The sequence below is a fragment of the Saccopteryx leptura genome, chromosome 3 (assembly GCF_036850995.1).
Source record: "Saccopteryx leptura isolate mSacLep1 chromosome 3, mSacLep1_pri_phased_curated, whole genome shotgun sequence".
NCBI classification, from domain to species: domain Eukaryota; kingdom Metazoa; phylum Chordata; class Mammalia; order Chiroptera; family Emballonuridae; genus Saccopteryx; species Saccopteryx leptura.
Window position 1 is genome coordinate 212,084,801 of NC_089505.1, and position 25,198 is coordinate 212,109,998.

A 25,198-nucleotide genomic window follows, 5' to 3' on the forward strand; every position below is an offset into this window, starting at 1 on the left:
TTCTACCACTTCCATGTTTTCTGTGACTTCAGTTTATCTTTCTGTCTTGGTTTTTCTTGTCTTTAGGCTCAACTGGAAAAGTTGCAGGCAGAGATCTCACAGGCAGCTCGAAAAACAGGCATCCATACTTCAACTAGGCTGGCCCTCATTGCTCCTAAGAAGGAGTTAAAGGAAGGAGACATTCCTGAGATTGAGTGGTGGGACTCTTATATCATCCCCAATGGATTTGACCTGTGAGTTTATTGGTTAATTCGTTAGTTTTAGTGGGAAAGAGGACACTTACGCGTTAAGTAAAAATTTAAAATCTAAGAGAAATAACTATATACAAGTTCATATACGTCCAAAGAATATGTTGTATGTGTTAGTTTTTTGTGTTAATGGAGGCAGGAATGGGCACAAATAATCTAAAAGAACAGATCTGTAAATTACTTGCTTTTGTTACTCACTGTTACTGTTTTTAGCATATTTGTTTTCTTACATTTTTTTTGTTGCCTATAATAGGTGGTTATGTTTCTTAAAGATCCAGTGCAGAATAGAGCAATATGTAGATCATATATTGTAGAGATGGACAGTTGAAACCTATATAATCCTTTTTTATTTTAACAGAGAGAGGGATAGATAGGGACAGACAGACAGGAAAGGAGAGAGATGAGAAGCATCAATCATTAGTTTTTTTTGTGTTTTTGTTTTTTTTACAGGGACAGAGAGAGAGTCAGAGAGAGAGATAGATACGGACAGACAGACAGGAATGGAGAGAGATGAGAAGCATCAATCATCAGTTTTTTGTTGTGACACCTTAGTTGTTCATTGATTGCTTTCTCATATGTGCCTTGACCGCGGGCCTTCAGCAGAATGAGTAACCCCGTGCTCGAGCCAGCAACCCTGGGTCCAAGCTAGTGAGCTTTTTGCTCAAGCCAGATGAGCTTGCGCTCAAGCTGGCGACCTCGGGGTCTTGAACCTGGTTCCTCCACATCCCAGTCCAATGCTGTATTCACTGCGCCACCGTCTGGTCAGGCTCAATCATTAGTTTTTCATTGCAACACCTTAGTTCAGGTGTCGGTAACCTTTTTGACTAAGAGAGCCATGAACGCCACGTATTTTAAAATGTAATTCTATGAGAGCCATACAATGACTCGTGTATGTTACGCATTATCCAATAAAAATTTGGTGTTGTCCTGGAGGACAGCTGTGATTTGCTCCAGCCACCTGTAACCATGAACATGAGCGGTAGCGAATGAATGGATTATAATACATGAAATTGTTTTATATTTTTAACGTTATTATTTTTTTTATTAGAGATTTGTCTGCGAGCCAGATGCAGCCATCAAAAGAGCCATAGGTTCCCAACCCCTGCCTTAGTTGTTCATTGATTGCTTTCTCATATGTGCCTTGACTGTGGGGCTACAGCAAACCAAGTAACCCCTTGCTCGAGCCAGCGAGCTTGGGTCCAAGCTGGTGAGCTTTGCTTAAACCAGTTGAGCCCGCACTCAAGCTGGCGACCTCGAGGTCTCGAACCTGGGTCCTCCGCATCCCAGTCCGACACTCTATCCACTGCACCACCGCCTGGTCAGGCGAAACCTATATAATCTTACCAATTTCACCATAATAAATTAAACTTAAAAGTAAAATTTAAAAAGAAACATTTGGAGAGCATTAATTATATCTACTTTATCATTCTGATTCATGGCTTTAGGAGACTATCTCAGCCTTTCCTTACCCTTTGTTGACCACTGTCCTAGGGAATTATCGTTACTTCTGAGAGAATGTGGTATCCTTCAGGAGTGTTAGAGTAGAAAAAAAGTTGAAAATAACTAGTGTGGAGAGTGCATCTAACCATAGTGGACCCAGTTTTTTCATCTGAAAGTTATATGTGTAATATAATTACATATTATAGACATGCAGGTACTAAAAAGTGCTTGAGTGCACTATAAAGAGTGAGTTTTTCATTGTGTTTCGAGACTCCCTCTCTTGGAATTATCTCTACCCCCATATCCTGTTTTCCCATCTTCCTCCAATTTTAGTACAGAGCAAAATCCCAAGAGAGAAGATTATTTTGGAATCACAAATCTTGTTGAACATCCAGCCCAGCTCAACCCTCCAGGTAACGTATAGATTCCTCAGTCAAGGCTCTAGAGAAGTATTACCCAATAGAACTTTATATGGTAAAGGACATGTTCTCTCTCTGCTGTCTCTATAGTAACCACTGTCCACATGTGACTATTGAGCATCTGAAAACTGAGTCGCAATAGAACAACTGAGGGACTGAATTTAAAATTTTATTGTTTTAATTAATTCACATTTAAATACTACATGTGACTAGGGGCTACAGTATTGGACAGTGAGCACTGAGGCCTAATCTAAAGAGGACTTCACTGCTGCATATTACAAGTTGGGCTTTTGCAGTAGTGTTTGTTGACTCCCAACTCCAGCCTTGTATACCATCTCTATTTTTAGGGTTTTTTTGTTTGTTTATTTGTTTTTTTGTGTATTTTTCTGAAGTTGGACACGGGAAGGCAGTCAAACAGAATCCCGCATGCGCCCGACCAGGATCCATCTGGCATGCCCACCAGGGGGCGATGCTCTGCCCATCTGGGGCGTCTGCCGCAACCAGAGCCATTCTAGCACCTGAGGCAGAGGCCACAGAGCCATCCTCAGCTCTTGGGCCAACTTTGTTCCAATGGAGCCTCGGTTGCGGGAGGGGAAGAGAGAGAGAGAGAGAGAGAGAGAGAGAGAGAGAGAGAGAGAGAGAGAGGAAGGAGCGGGGGAGGGGTGGAGAAGCAGATGGGCGCTTCTCCTGTGTGCCCTGGACGGGAATCGAACCTGGGACTCCTGCACGCCAGGCCAACGCTCTACCACTGAGCCAACTGGCCAGGGCCTGTACACCATCTCTAAATTCTTGCCCTTTCATCTTCTTTGTCTTCAGCTTTTCTCTCATCATTTTTGTAGCAAAAGTCTGTTGGCTCAGTCAAAAGAGATAGGCTGTGTTTTTAACTAGCTGAATCCCTTGGTTAAATCACTTTGAACACAGAATTTTCTCTTTGTTGAGATAATATTGTGTTAACTGATATGCCTTCTTCAAGAGTTATGCAGATCATAAAAGACTTTAATGCTTTCCTCAGGTTTGGGATGAACAAAGGATATAATGCCTCAGTTAGTATATTTGCTTGCCAGTATCATCACTGACTTCAGAAAAATAGATTGAGATACCCTTTGAGTAGTACAAATGTTCATGTACGTCCTCATGCCTCCTGACCATCCAGAGTATGATCATAACAAAAATTTTTATTTTAAAAATGTGTAAGGCAACATTAAAAAAAGGCAAATGTACTTTCTTCTTGATTCCATAAATTGGTTATCAAACAAACATGGTTAATAAAGCTGTAACTGGAACTAATTTCATTTTTTGAAAAAAAAACTCACCCCAGGGGTCAGCGAGCATGAAAAAAACTCACTACTTAAAGGGTTAATCAGAGTCTGCATAGCTGTCACCAGCATGAATCATTAGAAGAATGGGGGTGTTTTGGGTTTTTTGTTTTTTTTTTAATTTTTAAAAATTTTCACGAACAATCGTTGAAAAAATTTATTTCAGAAACACCATTAGTTGGAAAACAGCAGAAACAAAAGATAAATACCACATTTTTATATAAGCAGAATGACATGCTGAGTTGAGTTCCACAATTTAAGCCACTCCAATTTTTGTGCGGCCAGGTATGGAGGTGTAGGGGGGAAAAAAGGAAACAAATAAGATAGAGGTAGAGTGAACTCTTTGCTTACTTCCTGTAAGTGTTGTTTGGAGGGGAACCTCTGAAAAACTGAGTTAGGATGGGTCTATGGGTCTAGTTTACTAGCATCTCAGAAGGCAGAACCAATATAATCTCCTAAAATACAGGATTTGTACAATTTCTCAGGAGGTTTGGGTCCACTAATGAATAAAGTTCCTAATTCTACACTAAGCTTATCCTTTGGGTAATCAATCTCATCTCCAGCTTCTTCCCCCAACGTTTTCCACCAGGATGCTTGTATATGCTTCAGAGTGGTGAGATGGGCCTGCTTGGCCTTGGCTGCCACAGGTCTGGATCTACTTAGGAAGAGCTCAGGTTCTTTTTCTTTTGCTTCCTTTAGACTTGGTGCCTTCATTAACTGTTCAATGTTGGTGCTGATCTGAGCCTGCAGAGCCTCTCTGTGCTGCTGGGCTCTATCTTCTAGGGCTCTGCCCATGAAGTAGTGTTGTAGTCATTCTTGTGCTTGGGAATGGAGCTCCCTGCTGGTCACAGCTGACATCTGAGAGCTTGGATGTCTTCTGACATAGTCATCCACTTGTTGCTTCATTTCAACTTTACGTGCATCAGTAAGTTCTCTGAGTCCTTGCCAAGGAGCAAATAGTTTCTTTTTCTTATGGCACTTTGCCAGGAATTTAAGAGTAGCTCTCTGAAGTATGACAGCTGCTTTATACTCCATGAGAGATGGCTTCTGTTGGTGAAAATTTTTCCTTTCCCTGTACCCTCTCCAATGTTTTCTGGATAATCAATGCTGATTTCTCTTCTAGTTCCCGGTTATGTTTTTCCACCTGAACTGGATGAACTGTTTCGAGCATACTCAGTCATAATTCTCGGGAAAGTCTCATCGCTCTCTGTCTTTGGAGTTGCAGTTGTAGTCTGTGGTCCTCTTCTTCCTTCCGTCTATTTAGCCAGTAATATCTTCGCTCGTCTGGATCTGAAATTCCTCTGCAAAGTAAGCAGAGCAGATGGAAGCTTCTTTAATCTCTTTCTAGTTTGGAAACCCTTCCAATAAGCTTGAGTCAAACAAGCTACTTGATGTAGTTTCTCTTCTCCTACTTCCTGATAGACTCTAGGGCTTAAAAGGCCAATGAGCTGTCTAAATTCTTGGCAAAACTCTGTCCCAGGCTCTTTTTTATTCAGTAGACTTCTGAGTCCTTTGTAGCAGGCACTTAGTCTTAGTAAAATCAAAATTTCCTGATGGGATTCTGCCATCAACAGTAGGAGCTTTGTAGCAATACTTCTTAAGACTGGACTAGGAGTTGATAAAAGCTTGAAAATAACTTCATCTAAAATTGAATGCAGATTTTTTGCTTCTATTCTGAGTAAATCACCACATTTTGGATAAGTTGAACATGGCCTCCCACTAGCCAGAAGAGAGAATCAGTCACAATTTGGAAAAAGTGTAGTACTTTTTTTTCTTCACCCTGTTTTTTGGCTGTGTAGCCATAACCTGATGTAACCAAGGACACAGGACCTTGAGCACTGTCTTAATGTAAGCTGAATGGGGGTGTTTTTAAAAATTGTGTAAACCTGCTTTGGGTGTCCAGATGATTTTTTCCCATTCTCTATAATTCTAAAATTATAAATTTTATTATCTTGGCCAGTGGTTTCAAATTATATTTCTTAGAACATTGAGGTTCAGGAAGTAAGATCCAAATGGGATTCTAGATCAGTGGTTTTCAGTCTCCCCTTCATGAACCATTACCAAGTCCACAAGAAATTTTGTGCCAGTTTGCAAACGAGTTAACCACCCTGATGCTGTATGAAGATTATAGATCCTACAACAACAGGGTGGTTAACACTTCTACAGACTGGCCCAAAATTTCTGGCAGACTGGCACCATTCTGCAGAGTGGAGGTTGAAAACCACTGTTCTCTGCCCCCGCCTACTCACAGTTCTCAAGCAGAGAGACCAGAGCAGTTCTAATTTTGTTTTCTATTTTTGCCACATTTCAGTTGATAAAGGGTTAAGTTGCTTAAAGAAAATCAAAGTAGAATACTACTCATGAAAGATAAGAATGCATTTTTAAAATATGACCTTACTACCACTGTCACAATCTAAAAATAACCAAAACAAACTGAAGATCCTTTTAATGTGATTGATACAACACCCGTGTCCCTCTAATATGTTTATTACTTTAGTACATTCATTTCTCTGATTAACAGTTGACAATGACACACCAGTTACTCTGGGAGTATATCTTACCAAGAAGGAACAGAAGAAACTTCGAAGGCAAACAAGGAGGGAAGCACAGAAGGAGCTACAAGAGAAAGTCAGGCTGGGCCTGATGCCTCCTCCTGAACCCAAAGGTATATATTTTAAAAGCAGGAATGAAAGGGTAGCATTTCTGTAAGTCTAGAAGAACTTGACCATCTCTCTATATTTGGGTGCTTTCTATTTCTTAGAACCATTTATTGGCTCTTTTTTCTCTTTCCTAAATTTTCTACTATCTTTCCCTATTAAGATAGATCAGTATATTCATTGTCAAGGTAATTAAGGTTTAAGTGTCATTAATTATATACCACACTGATCTTCCTGGAAAAATAATGATCTTGAAATTCAGGAAGATAGTAGTTCCACTATTTGCATAAAGTTGTTATGTACATAATTTTTTTAAAAGATTTTTATTTATTCATTTGGGGGGGATAAAGAGAGAAATAGAAGTGGGGGAGAGTCACAAGCTTCAACCCCCATATATGCCTTTACTAGGCAAGCCCAGAGTTTCAAACCAGTGACCTCAGTGTTCCAGGTTGATGCTTTATCCACTATGCCACCACAGGTCAGGCTAATTCTTCTTTTTTTTTTTTTTTTTAACAGGGACAGAGAGGATCAGAGAGAGAGATAGATAGGGAGAGAGATGAGAAGCATCAATCATCAGTTTTTCGTTGCGACACCTTAGTTGTTTATTGATTGCTTTCTCTTATGTGCCTTGACCGTGGGCCTTCAGCAGACCAAGTAACCCTTTGCTCGAGCCAGCAACCTTGGGTCCAAGCTGGTGAGCTTTTTGCTCAAGCCAGATGAGCCTGCGCTCAATCTGGCGACCTCAGGGTCTTGAACCTGGGTCCTTCCGCATCCCAGTCCCATGCTTTAACCACTGTGCCACCGCCTGGTAAGGCCAGGCTAATTCTTAATATTTGAAAAATGAAAACAGTTAGAGAAACCTCACTCCTATAGTTTTCATTGACATTTGGTGATACATTGGTACCTTGACACACAAGTTTAATCCGTTTCATGGCCAAGCTTGTGACTCAGTTTGTTCATGGGTCAACAGAATTTCCCCATTTAAATAATTGAAATGCAATTAATCCATTCCAGCCCCCAAACCACACGAATTTCTTGTTTTATATGCTTTTAAATAAGAAAATGTACTTTATAAATAACAAATACATATACATATATATATATATATATATACACACACACACACATAATAAGAGAATGTAAAAAAAATAAACTACTTTATGAAGTGTATTTACCTTCAAGGTCAGGCGAAGATACTACTGGTGGAGGCGGAGGAGACATTAGCATAACAGTGGCACTTCCCAAGCAGGAAGGGAATTAGCAATTTCACAGACAGCTGCCCAGCGCCATTTTTTCCCTTTTTTGCCCACCGCCATTTTTAACAATAAAAGTGAGCAAACTCAGAACATATAAATTTTACAAACTCATTTGCCCAGCAATCATCATTTTCTTCACTGACTTTTGGCTTTTTCCACCACACTTTTCTTGCTTTCACTTAGAGGTCATTTCAACATAAACCTTTCCATGGAAGTTTGTTTCTTCCTCCCTTTCAGAACGTTTGGCAGGCTATCTAGTGGAGGGTGGCGGAAGCTCGTGATTCAAATATCTGCTCGTGACTTAAAGCAAAAAATCCTGTGAGTGACTGCTCATCTCAAATTGCTCGTGATTTAAAGTGCTCGTGTGTCAAGGTACCACTGTATATTTTTTTAAAGAGAGAGGAAGGAGAAGGGAGGGAGAAGGAAAGCATTTATTCATTGATTGCTTCCCATTTGTGCCCCACAACCTTGTCAGTTTGGGACGACACTCGTCTTATTTTTTGACAAGAGACAGAGGGCACAGATGGGGACAGAGAGATGAGAAGCATCAATTCTTTTTTTTCTTTTTTTTTCATTTTTCTGGTGAGAAGCAGGGAGGCAGAGAGACAGACTCCCGCATTCACCCAACCAGGATCCACCTGACATGCCCACTAGGGGGTGATGCTCTGCCCATCTGGGGTGTTGCTCCGTTGCAATAGGAGCCATTCTAGCACAAGGCAGAGGCCGTGGAGCCATCCTCAGTGCCTGAGCCAACTCTGCTCCAATAGAGCCTTGGCTGCAGGAGGGGAAGAGAGAGAGAGAGAGAAAGGAATGGGGGAAGGATGGAGAAGCAGATGGGCACTTCTCCTGCGTGCCCTGACTGGGAATTGATCCTGGGACATCCATATGCTGGTCCAACACTCTACCACTGAGCCAACCAACCAGGGCCGAGAAGCATTGATTCTTTGTTGTGACATCTTATAGTTGTTCATTGATGATGTTCTCATATGTGCCTTGATGGGGGGGGGGGGGGGCTACAGCAGAGCAAGTGACCCCTTGCTCAGGCCAGTGACCCTGGGCTGATATCTATGAGCCTGCACTCAAGCCTGCAACCTCGGGATTTTGAACCTGGGTCCTCTGTGTCCCAGTCCAGTGCTCTGTTTACTGTGCCACCACCTGGTCAGGCAGGAGATCAGGAGATGACACTCTTAACTGACTAAGCTAACCAACCAGGGCCTCATTTGGTAATTTTTTTTTTCTTTCTTTTTTTACAGAGACAGAGAGTCAGAGAGAGGGATAGATAGGGACAGACAGACAGGAACAGAGAGAGATGAGAAGCATCAATCATTAGTTTTTTGTTGTGACACTTTAGTTGTTCATTGATTGCTTTCTCATATGTGCCTTGACCATGGGGCTACAGCAGACCGAGTAACCCCTTGCTTGAGCCAGCAACCTTGGGTCCAAGCTGGTGAGCTTTGCTCAAACCAGATGAGCCCGCGCTCAATCAAGCAGGTGACCTTGGGATCTCGAACCTGGGTCCTCCCCCTCCCAGTTCGATGCTTTATCCACTGCGCCACCTACTGGTCAGTCAGTAATATATTTATAGTATTTTAAATGAGCACTGTTATGCATAGGTTCTTTCACTAAGTGCTGTTATCAGAATGAAAATACCAAAGAAATAAATTCCCCAGGTGGAAGAGGGTAAACAAAGAGTAAATGGTGACGAAAGGAAATTAGACTTTGGATGGTGCATGCATATGCAATGTGGAGATGATGTATTGTAGAATTACACACTTGAAACCTGTATAATTTTGACCAATGTAACCCTAGTAAATTAAAAACAAAACAAAAAAAAGTAAGGCCTTGGCCAGATGGCTCTGTTGGAGCATTGTCCTGAAGTGCAGAGGTTGCCAGTTTGATCCCTGGTTCAAACATACAGTAACAGATTGATGTTTCTGTCTCTCTCTATGCCTTCCTCTTCCTCTAAAATCAATCAATAAATATTTTTACAAAAAAAGTAAGAATGGCCCTGGCCGGTTGGCTCAGTGGTAGAGCGTCGGCCTGGCGTGCAGAAGTCCCGGGTTCGATTCCCGGCCAGGGCACACAGGAGAAGCGCCCATCTGCTTCTCCACCCCTCCCCCTTTCCTTCTTCTCTCTCTCTTCCCCTCCCGCAGCCGAGGCTCCATTGGAGCGAAGATGGCCCGGGCGCTGGGGATGGCTCCTCGGCCTCTGCCCCAGGCGCTAGAGTGGCTCTGTTCGCAACAGAGCGACGCCCCGGAGGGGCAGAGCATCACCCCCTGGTGGGCAGAGCGTCGCCCCCTGGTGGGCGTGCCGGGTGGATCCCGGTCGGGCGCATGCGGGAGTCTGTCTGACTGTCTCTCCCCGTTTCCAGCTTCAGAAAAGAAAAAAAAAAAAAAAAAGTAAGAACACTTTAAAAGCAAAAAATTGCCTGCCTAATGGTGGCACAGTAGAGAGTTGACCTGAGAGGTCCCAGGTTTGAAACCCCGAGTTTGCCAACCTGAATTCAGACTCATCCGGCTTGAGCTCAGGCTTCCCTGCTTAAGTGTGGGATCATTGATATGATTCCATGGTCGCTGGCTTGAACCCAGAGGTCACTGGCTGGAGTCCAAGGTCGTTGGCTTGAGCAAGGGAATGATTGGCTAGGCTGGAGCCCCCCCAGTCAAAGCATGTATGAAAAGCAATTAGTGAACAAGTAAGGAGCCGCAACTACGAATTCATGCTTTGCATCTCTCCCTTCCCCTACCTATTCCTCTAGCTCTTTCTCTCTCTGACTTGCAAAAAAATAAGTAAATCAATAAATCAAGTTCCTTGTCTTTCCTATATTTTTAAGCAATGTAAATAAATACATATGAACTATTTAGACTAATTGTGTGAACTTCCACAAGTGCTAAGTTAATTATGTGGGCTTTCAAGGTAGGAGTTTTTGAAAGAAGTAAGTTTTGAGCAGATCTGAAATGGTAAACTGAATTTGTAGAGAAGAGGACAGGTTTTTCCAGCTGGAGAAGTGATTTAGGAGATTGATTTCTCTCCTCTCTCCACTGCAGTGAGAATTTCTAATTTGATGAGAGTATTAGGAACAGAAGCTGTTCAAGACCCCACGAAGGTAGAAGCCCATGTCAGAGCTCAGATGGCAAAAAGACAGAAGTAAGTGCCATGGGATTGGGTGGAAACCCAGGGCAAGTCTCTTTCCCAAATCCTTCCAGGAAATCCATATTTGAAGGGAGGGGAGAGTCCTCCGTTGCTCTCTCTTTCCCTCAGCCCTGCCTCTGATCTTCAACAATGCCTTTCTCACTTGTGGATGTCCTTCCTGTCACGACAGAGCGCATGAAGAGGCCAACGCTGCCCGAAAACTTACAGCAGAACAGAGAAAGGTCAAGAAAATTAAAAAGCTTAAAGAAGACATTTCACAGGGGGTACACATATCTGTATATAGGTAGGTGTCTAGACTGGGCCAGGCTTTCCCTTAGAAATACCAAAACATTTTCCAAGTCCTTGAGACAGAATCACTGTAATCTAAAAGCTTACCTAACATCAGCCCCTGCTCTCTTTATATGACCCTAGTTGTGAAGTAGGAGTTAGTAAACCTTTTATAACAGTGAGGATTAGAGACTTATTCTTCTATCTCTAAGGTCTTCTTAGTGAACTAGTAATAGTTCTGATGAGTGAGTGAATGAGTGAATGAATGAATGAATGAATGAATGAGTGAGTGAAGGAATGAATACACACACACACACACACACACACACACACACACACTTGTTCAGGCCAAAATGTAAACCAAGGGTCATTTATGCTTTTTTTGGGGGGGGGTGGAGAAGCTGATGGGCGCTTCTCCTGTGTGCCCTGGCCGGGAATCGAACCCGGGACTCCTGCACGCCAGGCCGACGCTCTACCACTGAGCCAACTGGCCAGGGCCCATTTATGCTTTTTGAAACATAAAATACCCTACTTCTCCAGGAAGCATTAAAAATTTCTTCAATAACTATGTCCTTATCCTGATATATTGTGGTAATCCTTTTATTCCCACTCCAAATGCACTTTATACATTGTAAATACTGTATTTTCTGCCTTTCTGTTGACTTAAATGTTTTTATTCTCTTGTGATGAGTGCATGTGTCTCTTCTGTTTTTTAAATGTCTGCTTAGTAACTAGTTCTTTATTATAAAAGTGGTACATTTATTATAACAGTAGTGAATTCTTATTAAGATAAAAATAAATTCTAACTGAATTCAGAAGATCATTTATTTTTTGATTTGTTAGGACCTCTTCCTATGGGTAATTGCAACTAACAGTTTTTCATGTATCCTTCTACAAATTTTTATGGATAGCATTGTAACTACATTCTAAGCATCTAGAAGGCAAAGAATTTGTGATCTTTATACTGGCAATAACAATTAGCTTTTAAGAATTTCTGGTTGATGGTAAATAGCTCTCATTCATTCTTGAGTAATTTGATTATCTGCTGTTTGTTGTAAGGTGTCCAGTTCTGGACATTGAAGAAATGTAAGACAGTGGAAATACTTGTAGATTTGTCAGTTGAATCTCTAAAGCATTAGTATATTTGTTTATTCCAAAGGCCTTTGTTTTTAGAGAGAAAGTCTTTTTGGATTCATCTATTTATTTGCCATTCCATTCAGGCAGCTACTGATGCTAAAATGAAAGCCATAACTAAACTTTCCCTTCTCCAGAGTTCGAAATTTGAGCAACCCAGCCAAGAAGTTCAAGATTGAGGCCAATGCTGGGCAACTGTACCTGACAGGGGTGGTGGTGTTGCACAAGGACGTCAACGTGGTGGTGGTGGAAGGGGGTGAGTCTGAGAACAAGTGAGTGAGGTTCTCCCCAGGCAGCCCCAGGCCTGGAAGTGATTAGTGTGGTGGGAGAAAGAAAAAGACGACTATTTTCTAACTATGCCTAGGTAGAATATCCTGGGCCTCTGTTTTCATGTTTATTGGAGTAAAGGGGCCTAAGATGTGGCTTCTGGGATTACTTCAACGACCATATTATTGTCTAAGCATTGGATGAGCTCAGAGATTCCTTCTACCTCACCATCTTCCACAACTCTGGCAAAATTCTTTTTTTCTGTCTCCAGGCCCCAAGTCCCAGAAGAAATTTAAACGTCTTATGCTGCATCGGATAAAGTGGGATGAACAGACTTCTAACACAAAGGGAGATGGTGAATGGGGGTTAGAGGGGATTAAGTGGGAGGTGGGAGTGGTATTCTATCCATTCATGTATTTCCTTCATCTGACATTCTTGCTGAAACACTGGATAATGTTCATGAATTGTATAAAGACCTATTTGAACTATGATTATGCTAGACATTCATACAGTATTTATTATATGACCATATGCATGAGTGTTAGTTGATCCTTCTGCCTATCCTTTAAGGCTTTTCTTCTTTTTGCCAGTTTTGTTTTCTGTCCTGTCTCTGGATATTGATTACATGAGTGTATTTAGTTTGTGATAATGCAACATACTATGCACTCATATGTAACATATGCAAAGAGCCTTTTTTTTTTCAATTTTACCTAACTTTTGCCCTGTTATACTTTCTGTTCTCACTTAAAGTGTTTTTGAACCCTACCAAGTATATTTTTTACAATTGACCTGTATTTTGTTTTGCAAGTGTTCCTATTTTCATTTGGTATAACTGCCCTCCTTGAGAGTGGACTCTTATGTTGGCATCTGAAGCCTGGCTCTCAAATGCTTAAACCAAGTTTTTTGCTTTTTGTTTTTGCCCCCCCCCCTTGTTTTTTCTTTGTATTTTTCTGAAGCCAGAAGCAGGGAGGCAGCCAGACAGATTCCTGCATGTGCCCAACCAGGATCCACCCAGCATGCCCACCAGGGGCTGATGCTCTGCCCATCTGGGGCGTTGCTCCATTGCAGCTGGAGCCATTCTAGCAACTGAGGAGGAGGCCATGGAGCCATCCGCAGTGCTTGGGCCAACTTTGCTCCAATGGAGCCTTGGCTGCGGGAGGGGAAGAGAGAGACAGAGAGGAAGGAGAGGGGGAGGGGTGGAGAAGCAGATGGGCACTTCTCCTGTGTGCTCTGACTGGGAATCAAACCTGGGACTTCCACACATCGGGCCAGTGCTCTACTGCTGAGCCAACTGGCCAGAGCCGATAAGTTGTTATTTTTTATTGCTTGTATTTTTTTTTTTTTTCTTTTTCTGAAGCTGGAAACGGGAGAGACAGACAGACTCCCACATGCGCCCGACCGGGATCCACCCGGCACGACGCTCTGCCCACCAGGGGGCGATGCTCTGCCCCTCCGGGGCGTCGCTTTGCCGCGACCAGAGCCACTCTAGCGCCTGGGGCAGAGGCCAAGGAGCCATCCCCAGCTCCCGGGCCATCTTTGCTCCAATGGAGCCTCGGCTGCAGGAGGGGAAGAGAGAGACAGAGAGGAAGGAGAGGGGGAGGGGTGGAGAAGCAGATGGGCACCTCTCCTGTGTGCCCTGGCCGGGAATCGAACCCGGGACTTCTGCATGCCAAGCCAACGCTCTACCACTGAGCCAACCGGCCAGGGCCAAGCCCAGGGTTTTGAAGTTCCAGGTCGACGCTTTATACACTGTGCCACCACAGGTCAGGCCTTCCCTGCCTATTTAAAGCTTCGCATCTCCACTGGCCAGATGGCACAGTTGGTTAGAGCTTTGTATCAAAGCACAGAGGTTGCTAGTTCAGTTCTAGGTCAAGGCACATACAGGAGCAGATCAGTGTTCGTGTCTTTCTCTCTCTATTTCCTCTCTCTAAAATCAGTAAAATAAACATTAAAGCTTCTTGTCTAATTTGAATAAAGAGTAACAGAAGACATTTGATCCTAATACATGGTAAAGGATGACAGTACTTAAAAGTATTTGGTTAGCCTGACCAGGCGATGGCACAGTGGACAGAGCATTGGACTGGGATCAGAGAACCCAGGTTCGAAACCCTGAGATCACCAGCTTGAGCGCAGGGTCGCTGGCTTGAGCCCAAGGTCATGAGCTTGAGCAAGGGGTCACTTGCTGTGCTGTAGCCCCCCAGTCTAGGCACATATGAGAAAGCAATCAATGAACAACTAAGGTGTCACAACGAAGAATTGATGCTTCTCATCTCTCTCCCTTCCTGTCTGTCTGTCCCTATCTGTCCTTCTATCTGCATCTGTGTCTCTGTCACACACACACACACACACACACACACACACACACACACACAAGCATTTGGGTAGACTTGAATTGTCTCTAGTCTAAATCTAGGTCAAGATTTAGCTATAATACTGTCTTTTCCAGATGATGAGGAATCCGATGAGGAAGCTGTGAAGAAAACCAACAAATGTGTTCTAGTCTGGGAGGTAGGTGATTCTTTATTAAACACTGAAACAGAATTTAGATAATTTCTGATTCAAATGGAGTGATGGAATGGTAAAACTGAGCAATGACCTAAGTAATTCATGTGGTTTTTTGTTTGTTTTGTTTTTCAGAATTCATTGTTAAATGTCTGATAGCAAATTCTTCCACAGTATATTTTAGTTAAGTTGATGAGTGTATTAGTATCTGCCTGCTGGAGAAGAGTTATGGAAAACCAGTGACAAGATGGCACATTCTCGACTTGAATTATTTCATAGTCATAGATGACGTTTGGACAAAGGGAAATTAATTGTTGGCTTTTTCTTTGTCTAGGTATTGTGAAAGAAGTACTGAACTTAAGAATATAAAGTTGGGGGCCCTGGCTGGTTGGTTCAGTGGTAGAGAATTGGCCTGGCGTGTGGATGTCCCTGGTTCGATTTCTGGTCAGGGCACACAGGAGAAGCGCCCATCTGCTTCTCCACCCCTCCCCCTCTCCTTTCTCTCTGTCTCTCTCTTCCCCTCCCGCAGCCAAGGCTCCATTGGAGCAGAGTTGGCTCGGGCACTGAGGATGGCTCCATGGCCTCCGCCTTGTGCTAGAATGGCTCCTATTGCAACGGAGCAACGCCCCAGATGGGCAGAGCATCGCCCCCAAGTGGGCATGCCAGGTGTATCCTGGTCAGGTGTACGCAGGTGTCTCTCTACCTCCCTGCATCTCACGTCAGAAAAATAATAATAAATAAATATATATATGGGCAGTACCACTTACTAGCTATGCAACTGGGCAAGTCATTTAACATCAAGTTAAATGTTTTATCTATAACATGGGTATAATTTCTCCTTTCTATTGTCAGAGGTTTTTTTCAGAACCTGATTAGGTTATTATATGATGGTGCTTTATAAAATGTAACTAAATCACTCTTCAAATGAAACTTTTTATGATTATACAATTCTTCATCCCTGAAATCTTAGTGAACCAGTATTAGTTCTGATGAATGAATGAAAATTTATATGCTCCACTCCAGAATACACTTCATACATTGTAAATGTGTTCTGTTCTACCTTTGTATTTATTGTTTTCATTTTATTTTTCTATATTACTTCATGTGTACCTTCTGTTTTTAAAATGTGTTTATAGTTAGTAACTAGTTTTCTTTATTTTGTTGTTTTTTTATTTTTATTTTTTTTTCTATTTTTTTTTTCTTTTCTTTTTTTCTGAAGCTGGAAACGGGGAGAGACAGTCAGACAGACTCCCGCGTGCGCCTGACCGGGATCCACCCGGCACGCCCACCAGGGGTGATGCTCTGCCCACCAGGGGGCGATGCTCTGCCGCGACCAGAGCCACTCTAGCGCCTGGGGCAGAGGCCAAGGAGCCATCCCCAGCGCCCGGGCCATCTTTGCTCCAATGGAGCCTTGGCTGCGGGAGGGGAAGAGAGAGACAGAGAGGAAGGAGGGGGGGGTGGAGAAGCAAATGGGTGCTTCTCCTATGCGCCCTGGCCGGGAATTGAACCCGGGTCCCCTGCACGCCAGGCCGACGCTCCACTGCTGAGCCAACCAGCCAGGGCCTATTTTTTTGTTTTTTTAAGTTAGAGGAGGGCAGATAGTGAGACAGACTCCTTCCTGCATACTCCCTGATTAGGATCCACTTGGCAACCTTCATCTGGGGCCGATGCTCGAATCAACTGAGCTATCCTCAGCATCTGAGGCCAATGCTTGGACCAACCAAGCTATCCTCAGCACCAAGGGCCAGCGCTTGAATTATTTCAAGCCATTGGCTATAAGAGGGGAAGAGAGAGAGAGAAGGGGGAGAGAGAGGGGAAAAGAAGCAGATGGTCGCTTTTCATGCGTGCTCTGACTGGGGATTGAACCTGGGACTTTGCACGCTGAGCCACCATTCAATTCACTGAGCCAGCTGGCCAGGACCTAACTAGTTTTTTGTTATAAAAGTCATAACAAAAGCAATGAATGTTTATTAAAATGAATTCAAACAATCAAGAAGAACCTTTACTGAAATAGGCCCCTACCGATTCCCTGATTCTTTAAGATTGCTATATTGATCATTGCTACTAATTATGTTTCATGTATCCTTCTCTCTTATCCCAGATTCCTCTAATTTAGGCATATAAATTAGGTCATAATAACCATAATGCCTGTTTTTTTGTCTTAAGTTTTCACCTCCATATTTAATATCTCAACCTCTTCATCTCTTCCAAATTCTCTTCCATTTTTCTCCAAGTATCCTCAGGAATTGTATCTCAGGTTCAGATTCCTTACTGGAATCTGATCCCTGAAAGCCCCCCCCCCCCTTTTTTTGTGGCAGAGACAGAGTCAGAGAGAGGGAGAGATAGGGACAGACAGGAAGGGAGAGAGATGAGAAACATCAGTTCTTCGCTGTGGTTTCCTAGTTGCTCATTGATTGATTTCTCATATGTGCATTGACCAGGGGGCTACAGTAGACCAAGTGACCCCTTGCTCAAGCCAGCAACTTTGGGCTCAAGCTGGTGAGCCTTGCTTAGACCAGATGAGCCCGCGCTCAAGCTGGCGACCTTGGGGTCTTAAACCTGTGTCCTCCGCATCCTAGTCCGACGCTCTATCCACTGCGCCACCGCCTGGTCAGGCTGAAAGCCTCTTGAGGTAGCACTTTATGATTCCTTGCTGCTGGTGCCTTTGGAGAGCATGCGCTTCTGCCCAGTATTGTATCTTTTTCTGGTGTCGTTCTCTGAAGGAGCCTACCTGGCTCCCATTTCCCTCTCCCCCTTGTCTCTGTACTGTTCTTTGTCACTGGGCCACAAAGCCTCCTTGTACACAGGTCTCACTAAGTCTTGTGAAAAGAATCCTTTCAGCTTCTGGTTCTCTAACCCGTTTTTCCTGAAAGACCCAAATCTAGTCCTTGAGGCCTGAGGGAGAGAAGTTCACCCCACCTCACCCTCAGTAATCCTTGACTTGCTCTTCCACCCAGGCATCCTTCACTCAGTTTAAAAAAAAAAAAATTATGCATAAATTCTTGAGAACTTTCTTGACCAGGTGGTGGTGCAGTGGATAAGGCGTCGGACTGGGATGCTGAGGACCCAGGTTCGAGACCCCCAGAGGTCACCAGCTTGAGCCCAAGGTCACTGGCTTGAGCAAGGGGTCACTCAATCTGCTATAGCCCCACAGTCAAGGCACATATGAGAAAGCAATCAATGAACAACTAAGGTGCTGCAGTGAAGAATTGATGCTTCTCATCCCTCTCCCTTCCTGTCTCTCTGTCCCTATCTGTTCCTCTCTCTGACTCTGTCACACAAAAAAATAATTCTTGAGAATCATAAACATCCAAGGAGGTGGAGATTAAAATTGCCTTTACCATAAAATCACATTTAGCTAGGCACATTGCTACACAAGTGTTACTAGGTTTTATAAAAGAAGATCTGATTTAAACTAGAAACTGCGGTGTTTTATGGCAAATTTTGTCTCTTTCCCAGGGTACAGCCAAAGACCGGAGCTTTGGGGACATGAAGTTCAAACAGTGCCCTACAGAGAACATGGCTCGGGAGCATTTCAAAAAGCATGGGGCTGAACACTACTGGGACCTTGCGCTGAGTGAATCTGTGTTAGAGTCCACCGACTGAGACTATTGCAAGTCCTGCCTCCACCCTCTTGCCTATGTCTCTTCAGTCCTCTCTTATTCTACTTCCCAGCCAGCCCACTTGTGTGTGTGATCTCAGAACTGTGCCGAGCTGACATTGGGGCAAAGAGAGAACACGTGGCTTCTTTCCCCTGTCAGCCTGGTGCTGCCCTTTATTCCCTTTATGTGCATATAATTAAAGAGTTATTTTTAAAGTTTGTATGATATTTTTCACACATTCATAGGTATTGGAGTTTGGGTCTTTAGGTGATCTTTTCTCCAGACTTATGGCAATTGCTGTGGAGAAAGAACATTTTTGTCACTGGTGTCTATGTGTATATATGAATGGATAGAAAGATGAATGGGTATGTATTTTTGAGGTCTAATAGAAATTTTCTGACCTCACCTTGGAGCAGAGTGAAGCAGAAAGAGGTGTTAGTGGGTGAAGGCAAACAAATGAGTGTCCATCTCTCAAGCCTTCAATAGAGGCAAGAGGTAGACAGGTTACCTCTTATCTTTAGTAGTCTTTTTTTTTTTTGACAGAGAGAGGGACAGACAGACAGGAAGGAAGAGATGAGAAGCATCAATTCTTCGTTACATCTCCTTAGTTCATTGATTGCTTTCTCATATATGCCTTCGGGGGGGGGGCTACAGCAAAGTGAGTGACCCCTTGCTCAAGCCAGTGACCATTAGGTCATGTCTATGATCCCATGCTCAAGCCGCTGACCTCGGGGTTTCCAACCTGGGTCCTCTGTATCCCAGTTGATTCTCTGTCCACTGTAGCCCTCCTGGTCAGGTTTGGCTTAGTAGTCTTTACAGGAAATGAATTCCTCAGAGGTGTGTATAGGAGAATGTGTGTTGTGTGTGAAATGGACAGACAGGGAACATCCAAGGAGGATATGGATCAATCTGTAAAGTGGAATAGAACTTGAGGATTTGGCCTATTTCCTCTCTACTGATATTTTAAAGATTTTATTTATTCAGTTTTAGAGAGGAGAGAGACTTTTTTTTTTTAAAGATTTTTTATTTATTCATTATAGAGAGGAGAGAGAGAGAGAGAGAAGGGGGGAGGAGCAGGAAGCATCAACTCCCATATGTGCCTTGACCAGGCAAGCGCAGGGTTTTGAACTGGCAACCTCAGCGTTTCCAGGTTGACGCTTTATCCACTGCGCCACCACAGGTCAGGCCGAGAGACTTATTCTTTCTTTTTTTAAAGATTTATTTATTTTAAAGAAGAGAGGGGAGGAGCAGGAAGTATCAACTCCCATATGTGCCTTGACCAGGCAAGCCCAGGGTTTCAAACTGTTGACCTCTGTTCCAGGTTGACAACTTATCCACTGTGCCACCACAGGTCAGGCCTCCTCTCTACTGATTAAAAAAAAAAAAACACTTTCCTAAAAGATAATGTGTATGTTTTGTTGCTCCCTCCCGCCCCCCACCAAGATCTGACTATACATGGTTCTGTTAAAGTATTTTTTTTTTTTTTTTTTTTACAGAGGCAGAGATAGACAGGGACAGACAGACAGGAACGGAGAGAGATGAGAAGCATCAATCATCAGTTTCTCCTTGTGCGTTGCGACTTCTTAGTTGTTCATTGATTGCGTGGGCCTTCAGCAGACCGAGTAACCCCCTGCTGGAGCCAGCGACCTTGGGTCTAAGCTGGTGAGCTCTTTGCTCAAGCCAGATGAGCCCGCACTCAAGCTGGCGACCTCGGGGTCTCGAACCTGGGTCCTTCGGCATCCCAGTCCGACGCTCTATCCACTGCGCCACCACCTGGTCAGGCTCTGTTAAAGTATTTTTGGTTTGTTTTTTTAGGACACAGAGAGGGGCAGATAGGGACAAACAGGAAAGGAGAAAGATGAGAAGAATCAATTCTTTGTTGTGGCTCCTTAGTTGTTCATTGATTGCTTTCTCATATGTGCCTTGACCAGGGGGCTACAGTAGAGCAAGTGACCCCTTGCTCAAGCCAGGGACCTTGGGCTTCAAGCCAGATAAGCCTGTACTCAAGCCGGCGACCTGGGGGATTCAAACCTGGGTCCTCTGCATCCCAGTCCTATGCTCTATCCACTGCACCACTACCTGATCTGGCAGCATTTAATGTTTTTGTGTTTCTGTTTTAGTTTTAGGAGTATTCAAGTCAGAATAAGGATTCACTGAAATCTAAAATTCTTATCTATCTTTACATTTCACATTTCCATTGAGGACATGATACAAATTGATTAAACACAGGAGCCATTAGAGCTCCTGTAACTTCCTGGTAGTTGAAGCTTACTAGGAAGTATTGTTGGAAAATGGATGCTTGGCCAGAAGTTAAACACCCAGTTACAGAATTAACTCTTCTTTAAGGTGCTGATTAGAGTTCCAATTTTAAGGCAATAGTAGGGAGCCCTAGGATAAAAGGTAGAAAGTGACGAGGGAATGCAAAAGGCCTTAAGGGAAAGAAGTAAAATCTCTAGAGATAAGCAAACTATAACCCAGAAAGACAAGAGTTATACTAATTCCCAGAGCAGAGTGAAATAGGAAAAAGCCTACCTTGCCAGGACTCGGCAAGAAAAACATTAGGTGCTTGCTAGTAATCATCTTTATATCAGATTTGAGAGCTGGAAAATTAACTTGATTTTTATTTTTTTTATTTTTTTTAAATTTTTTATTTATTCATTTTAGAGAGGAGAGGGAGAGAGAGAGGGGAGAGACAGAGAGAGAGAAGGGAGGGGAGGAGCTGGAAGCATCAACTCCCATATGTGCCTTGACCAGGCAAGCCCAGGGTTTCGAACCAGCAACCTCAGCGTTTCCGGGTCGACGCTTTATCCACTGCGCCACCACAGGTCAGGCGATTTTGATTTTTTTTTTTTTTTTTTTACAGAGAGAAAGAGTCAGAGAGAGGGATAGACAGGGACAGACGACAGACAGACAGGAACGGAGAGATGAGAAGCATCAATCATTAGTTTTTCGTTGCAAGTTGCAACACCTTAATTGTTCATTGATTGCTTTCTCATACGTGCCTTGACCGCGGGCCTTCAGCAGACCGAGAAACCCATTGCTTGAGCCAGCGACCTTGGGATCAAGCTGGTGAGCTTTTTTTTTTTTTGCTCAAACCAGATGAGCCCTTGCTCAAGCTGGTGACCTCAGGATCTCGAACCTGGGTCTTCCGCATCCCAGTCCGACGCTCTATCCACTGCGCCACCTCCCGGTCAGGCGATTTTGATTTTTTTTTTTTTTTTTTTTTTTTTATTCATTTTAGAGAGGAGAGGGAGAGACAGTGAGAGAGGGAGGAGAGACAGAGAGAGAGAAGGGGGGAGGAGCTGGAAGCATCAACTCCCACATGTGCCCTGACCAGGCAAGCCCAGGGTTTCGAACCGGTGACCTCAGCATTTCCAGGTCGATGCTTTATCCACTGCGCCACCACAGGTCAGGCGATTTTGATTTTTTTTTTTTTTTTTTTCATTTTTCTGAAGCTGGAAACAGGGAGAGACAGTCAGACAGACTCCCGCATGCGCCCGACCGGGATCCACCCGGCATGCCCACCATGGGGCGACGCTCTGCCCACCAGGGGGCGATGCTGTGCCCATCCTGGGTGTCGCCATATTGCGACCAGAGCCACTCTAGCGCCTGGGGCAGAGGCCAAGGAGCCATCCCCAGCGCCCGGGCCATCTTTGCTCCAATGGAGCCTTGGCTACGGGAGGGGAAGAGAGAGACAGAGAGGAAAGCGCGGCGGAGGGGTGGAGAAGCAAATGGGCGCTTCTCCTGTGTGCCCTGGCCGGGAATCGAACCGATTTTGATATTTTTTAATCAACCAAATCCAAGGGAGGAAATCATTGTCATAGAAATAAATACTTTTGCTTTTATTAAAGTATCATGAATATGTGTGTAAATAATTTAAACACAACTTCAAAAATGTAAAAGGTGTATTTATACTGTAATCTACAGTCATACATCACTTAATGATGGGGATATGTTCTGAGAAATGTGTTGATTTTGTCACTGTGAACATCACAGCGCATTTATACAAACCTAGATGATATAACCCACTATATGCCTAGGCTACAAGCCCCACAGCATGGTACTACATCGAGTACTAATGGCAACTCTAATATAAAGGTAAATATTTGTGTATTTAACCAGAAAAGGTACTGTAAAAATGTACAAAAGTTAAATGGTATGTCTGTATAAGGCACTTAATATGAATGGAAATTGCTCTGGGTGAGTGAGTGGTAAGTGAATGTGAAGGGCCAGGACATTAGTGTAAACTACTATAGACTTAGGCTATACAGTAAATTTGTTTATTTGTTTAAATAAGAGGGAAGAGCCTGACCAGGCTGTTGCACAGTGGATAGCGTCAGACTGGGATGCAGAAGACCCAGGTTTGAGACCCTGAGGTCGCCAGCTTGAGCACGGACTCACCTGGTTTGACAAAAAAAGCTCACCAGCTTGGACCCAAGGTCGCTGGCTCGGGCAAGGGGTCACTCGGTCTGCTGAAGGCCTACGGTCAAGGCACATATGAGAAAGCAATCAATGAACAACTAAGGTCTCACAATGCAAAACTGATGATTGATGCTAATCATCTCTCTCCGTTTCTGTCTGTCTGTCCCTGTCTATCCCTCTCTCTGACTCTCTCTGTCCCTGTAAAAAAAAAAAAAAAAGAGAGAAAAAAAATATATATAAAAAAAAGAGGAGGTAAGATAGACTGCTACATGCACTCTGACCGGGATCCACCAGGCAACCCCCAGCTGGAGCTGATGCTCAACTCAACCACCTGAGTTATCCTCGGTGCCTGGGGCCTCACTGGAACCAATCAAGCCACTGGCTGTGAGAGGGGAAGAAAAGTAGGGACAGGGAGGGGGAGAGAAGCAGATGGTCGCTTCTCCTGCGTACCCTGACCGGGGATTGAGCCCAGGACATCTGCACGCCAGGCCAATGGTCTATCGACTGAGCTAACCAGCCAGGGCTAAAAACTGACTTGTCAGAGCTTAAGATGTGCAGCTAGCCTCACCAGGCGGTGGCGCAGTGGATAGACCGTCGAACTGGGATGCCGAGGACCCAGGTTCGAGACCCCGAGGTCGCCAGCTTGAGCCCGGGCTCATCTGGTTTGAGCAAAAACTGGTGACAGCTTGGATCCAAGATCACTGGCTCAAGCAAAGGGTTACTTGGTCTGCTGAAGGCCCGCGGTCAAGGCATATATGAGAAAGCAATCAATGAACAACTAAGGTGTCCCAATGCACAAGGAAAAACTAATGATTAATGCTTTTCATCTCTGTTCCTGTCTGTCTGTCCCTGTCTATCCCTCTCTCTGACTCTCTCTCTGTCTCTGTAAAAAAAACAACAAAAAACCGCCTGACTAGGTAGTGGCACAGTGGATAGAGCATCGGACTAGAACGCGAAGAACCCAGTGAACAATTAAAGTGCCACGAAGAATTGATGTTTCTCATCTCTGTTCCTTCTTTCTGCCTGTCTATCTGTCCCTATCTGTCCCTGTCTCTGTCTCTGGTGACATTACCCCAAACCCAAGCAAGATTCCTGATGTCCAGAACTGCATTAGTGTCTTCTCAGTGTCTTCCTCAGTTATATCAATTACTGGGAAAAGGTCCTTTTCAGATAGTAGGCCTTAAAATCTAGTATAAGTCCTTGATCCACGGGTTGAATCTAAGAGCTAATGTCTGGAGGGAGAAACACCACTTTGCTATAACGATGAAGATATCAGTAAAGGGGGATGTCTGGGAGCATTATCAACAATAAGCAAAATCTTGAAAGGTATATTGTTCTCCGAATAGTATTTCTCCATTTGCTGGCATAGAAATTCAGGAAGACATCTTGGAAGAAGAGCTGGGTCATCCATGATTTGTTATTGCTCCTGTAGTACATAGTGTGTGCTTTTTTAAAAAGATTTTATTGTTTGTGTTTGTTTTTTTTTACAGAGACAGAGAGAGGGATAGACACGGACAGACAGGAACGGAGAGATGAGAAGCATCAATTATTAGTTTTTTGTTGCACATTGCGACACCTTAGTTGTTCATTGATTGCTTTTTCATATGTGCCTTGACCGTGGGCCTTCAGCAGACCGAGTAACCCCTTGCTCGAGCCAGCGACCTTGGGTCCTAGCTGGTGAGCTTTTGCTCAAACCAGATGAGCCCGCGCTCAAGCTGGCAACCTTGGGGTCTCAAACCTGGGTCCTCGGCATCCCAGTCCAACGCTTTATCCACTGCGCCACTGCCTGGTCAGGCAAAGATTTTATTTATTTATTTTTTGTAAAGAACCTTTTTTTTTTTTTTTGTATTTTTCTGAAATTGGAAATGGGGAGGCAGTCAGACAGACTCCTGCATAGGCCCGACCGGGATCCACGTGGCACGCCCACCTGGAGGCGATGTTCTGCCCATCTTGGGCGTTGCTCTGTTGCAACCAGAACCTTTCTAGCGCCTGAGGCAGAGGCCATTGAGCCATCCTCAGCACCCGGGCCAACTTTGCTCCAATGAAGCTTTGGCTGGGGAGGGGAAGAGAGAGAGAGGAAGGAAAGGGGGAGGGGTGGAGAAGCAGATGGGCACTTCTCCTGTGTGCCCTGGCTGGGAATTGAACCCGGGACTCCTGCACACCAGGCTGACGCTCTACCACTGAGCCAACCAGAGATTTTATTTTTTGATGTTAGAGATAGGGGAGAGAGAAGGGGGGTGAGAAGAGGAGTGGGAAGCATCAACTCATTGTAGTTGCTTTTTGTATGTGCCATAACCAGACAAGCCTGGGTTTTCAAACCAGTGACCTCAGCATTCCAGGTAGATGCTTTATCCACTGCACCATCACAGGTCAGGCCAGTGTGTGCTTATTGATATAATTGAAAGTCCTGGGGGTCTCAGTTTGCCAGATCATAAAGGGTTTTAATTTATAGCTTGCAACATTGCCTCCAAGCAAGACTGATACCCTGTCCTTAAAAATTTTGAAACTTGGGCCTGCC

The 25,198-nt window shown here is 43.9% G+C and overlaps 1 protein-coding gene and 1 pseudogene across 3 annotated transcripts in view; one reads left to right on the forward strand and one right to left on the reverse strand.

The window, feature by feature from the left end:
• PRPF3 (pre-mRNA processing factor 3) overlaps positions 1 to 18,478 on the forward strand; it is a 30,464-nt gene extending 11,986 nt beyond the window's left edge. For 2 of the 3 annotated variants that reach the window (XM_066377346.1, XM_066377348.1), the window contains 9 exons: positions 67 to 233; positions 2,022 to 2,101; positions 5,945 to 6,088; positions 10,381 to 10,480; positions 10,656 to 10,769; positions 12,025 to 12,143; positions 12,426 to 12,509; positions 14,601 to 14,662; positions 18,116 to 18,478. In XM_066377346.1, the coding sequence (XP_066233443.1) occupies positions 67 to 233; positions 2,022 to 2,101; positions 5,945 to 6,088; positions 10,381 to 10,480; positions 10,656 to 10,769; positions 12,025 to 12,143; positions 12,426 to 12,509; positions 14,601 to 14,662; positions 18,116 to 18,262 (1,017 nt within the window). In that variant the 3' untranslated portion in view covers positions 18,263 to 18,478. The remainder of the gene's footprint in view (positions 1 to 66; positions 234 to 2,021; positions 2,102 to 5,944; positions 6,089 to 10,380; positions 10,481 to 10,655; positions 10,770 to 12,024; positions 12,144 to 12,425; positions 12,510 to 14,600; positions 14,663 to 18,115) is intronic. The other variant, XM_066377347.1, reaches the window with a different exon arrangement.
• Positions 3,853 to 5,184, reverse strand: LOC136397355 (IQ calmodulin-binding motif-containing protein 1 pseudogene; annotated as a pseudogene).
• Positions 18,479 to 25,198: the final 6,720 nt, after the last annotated feature.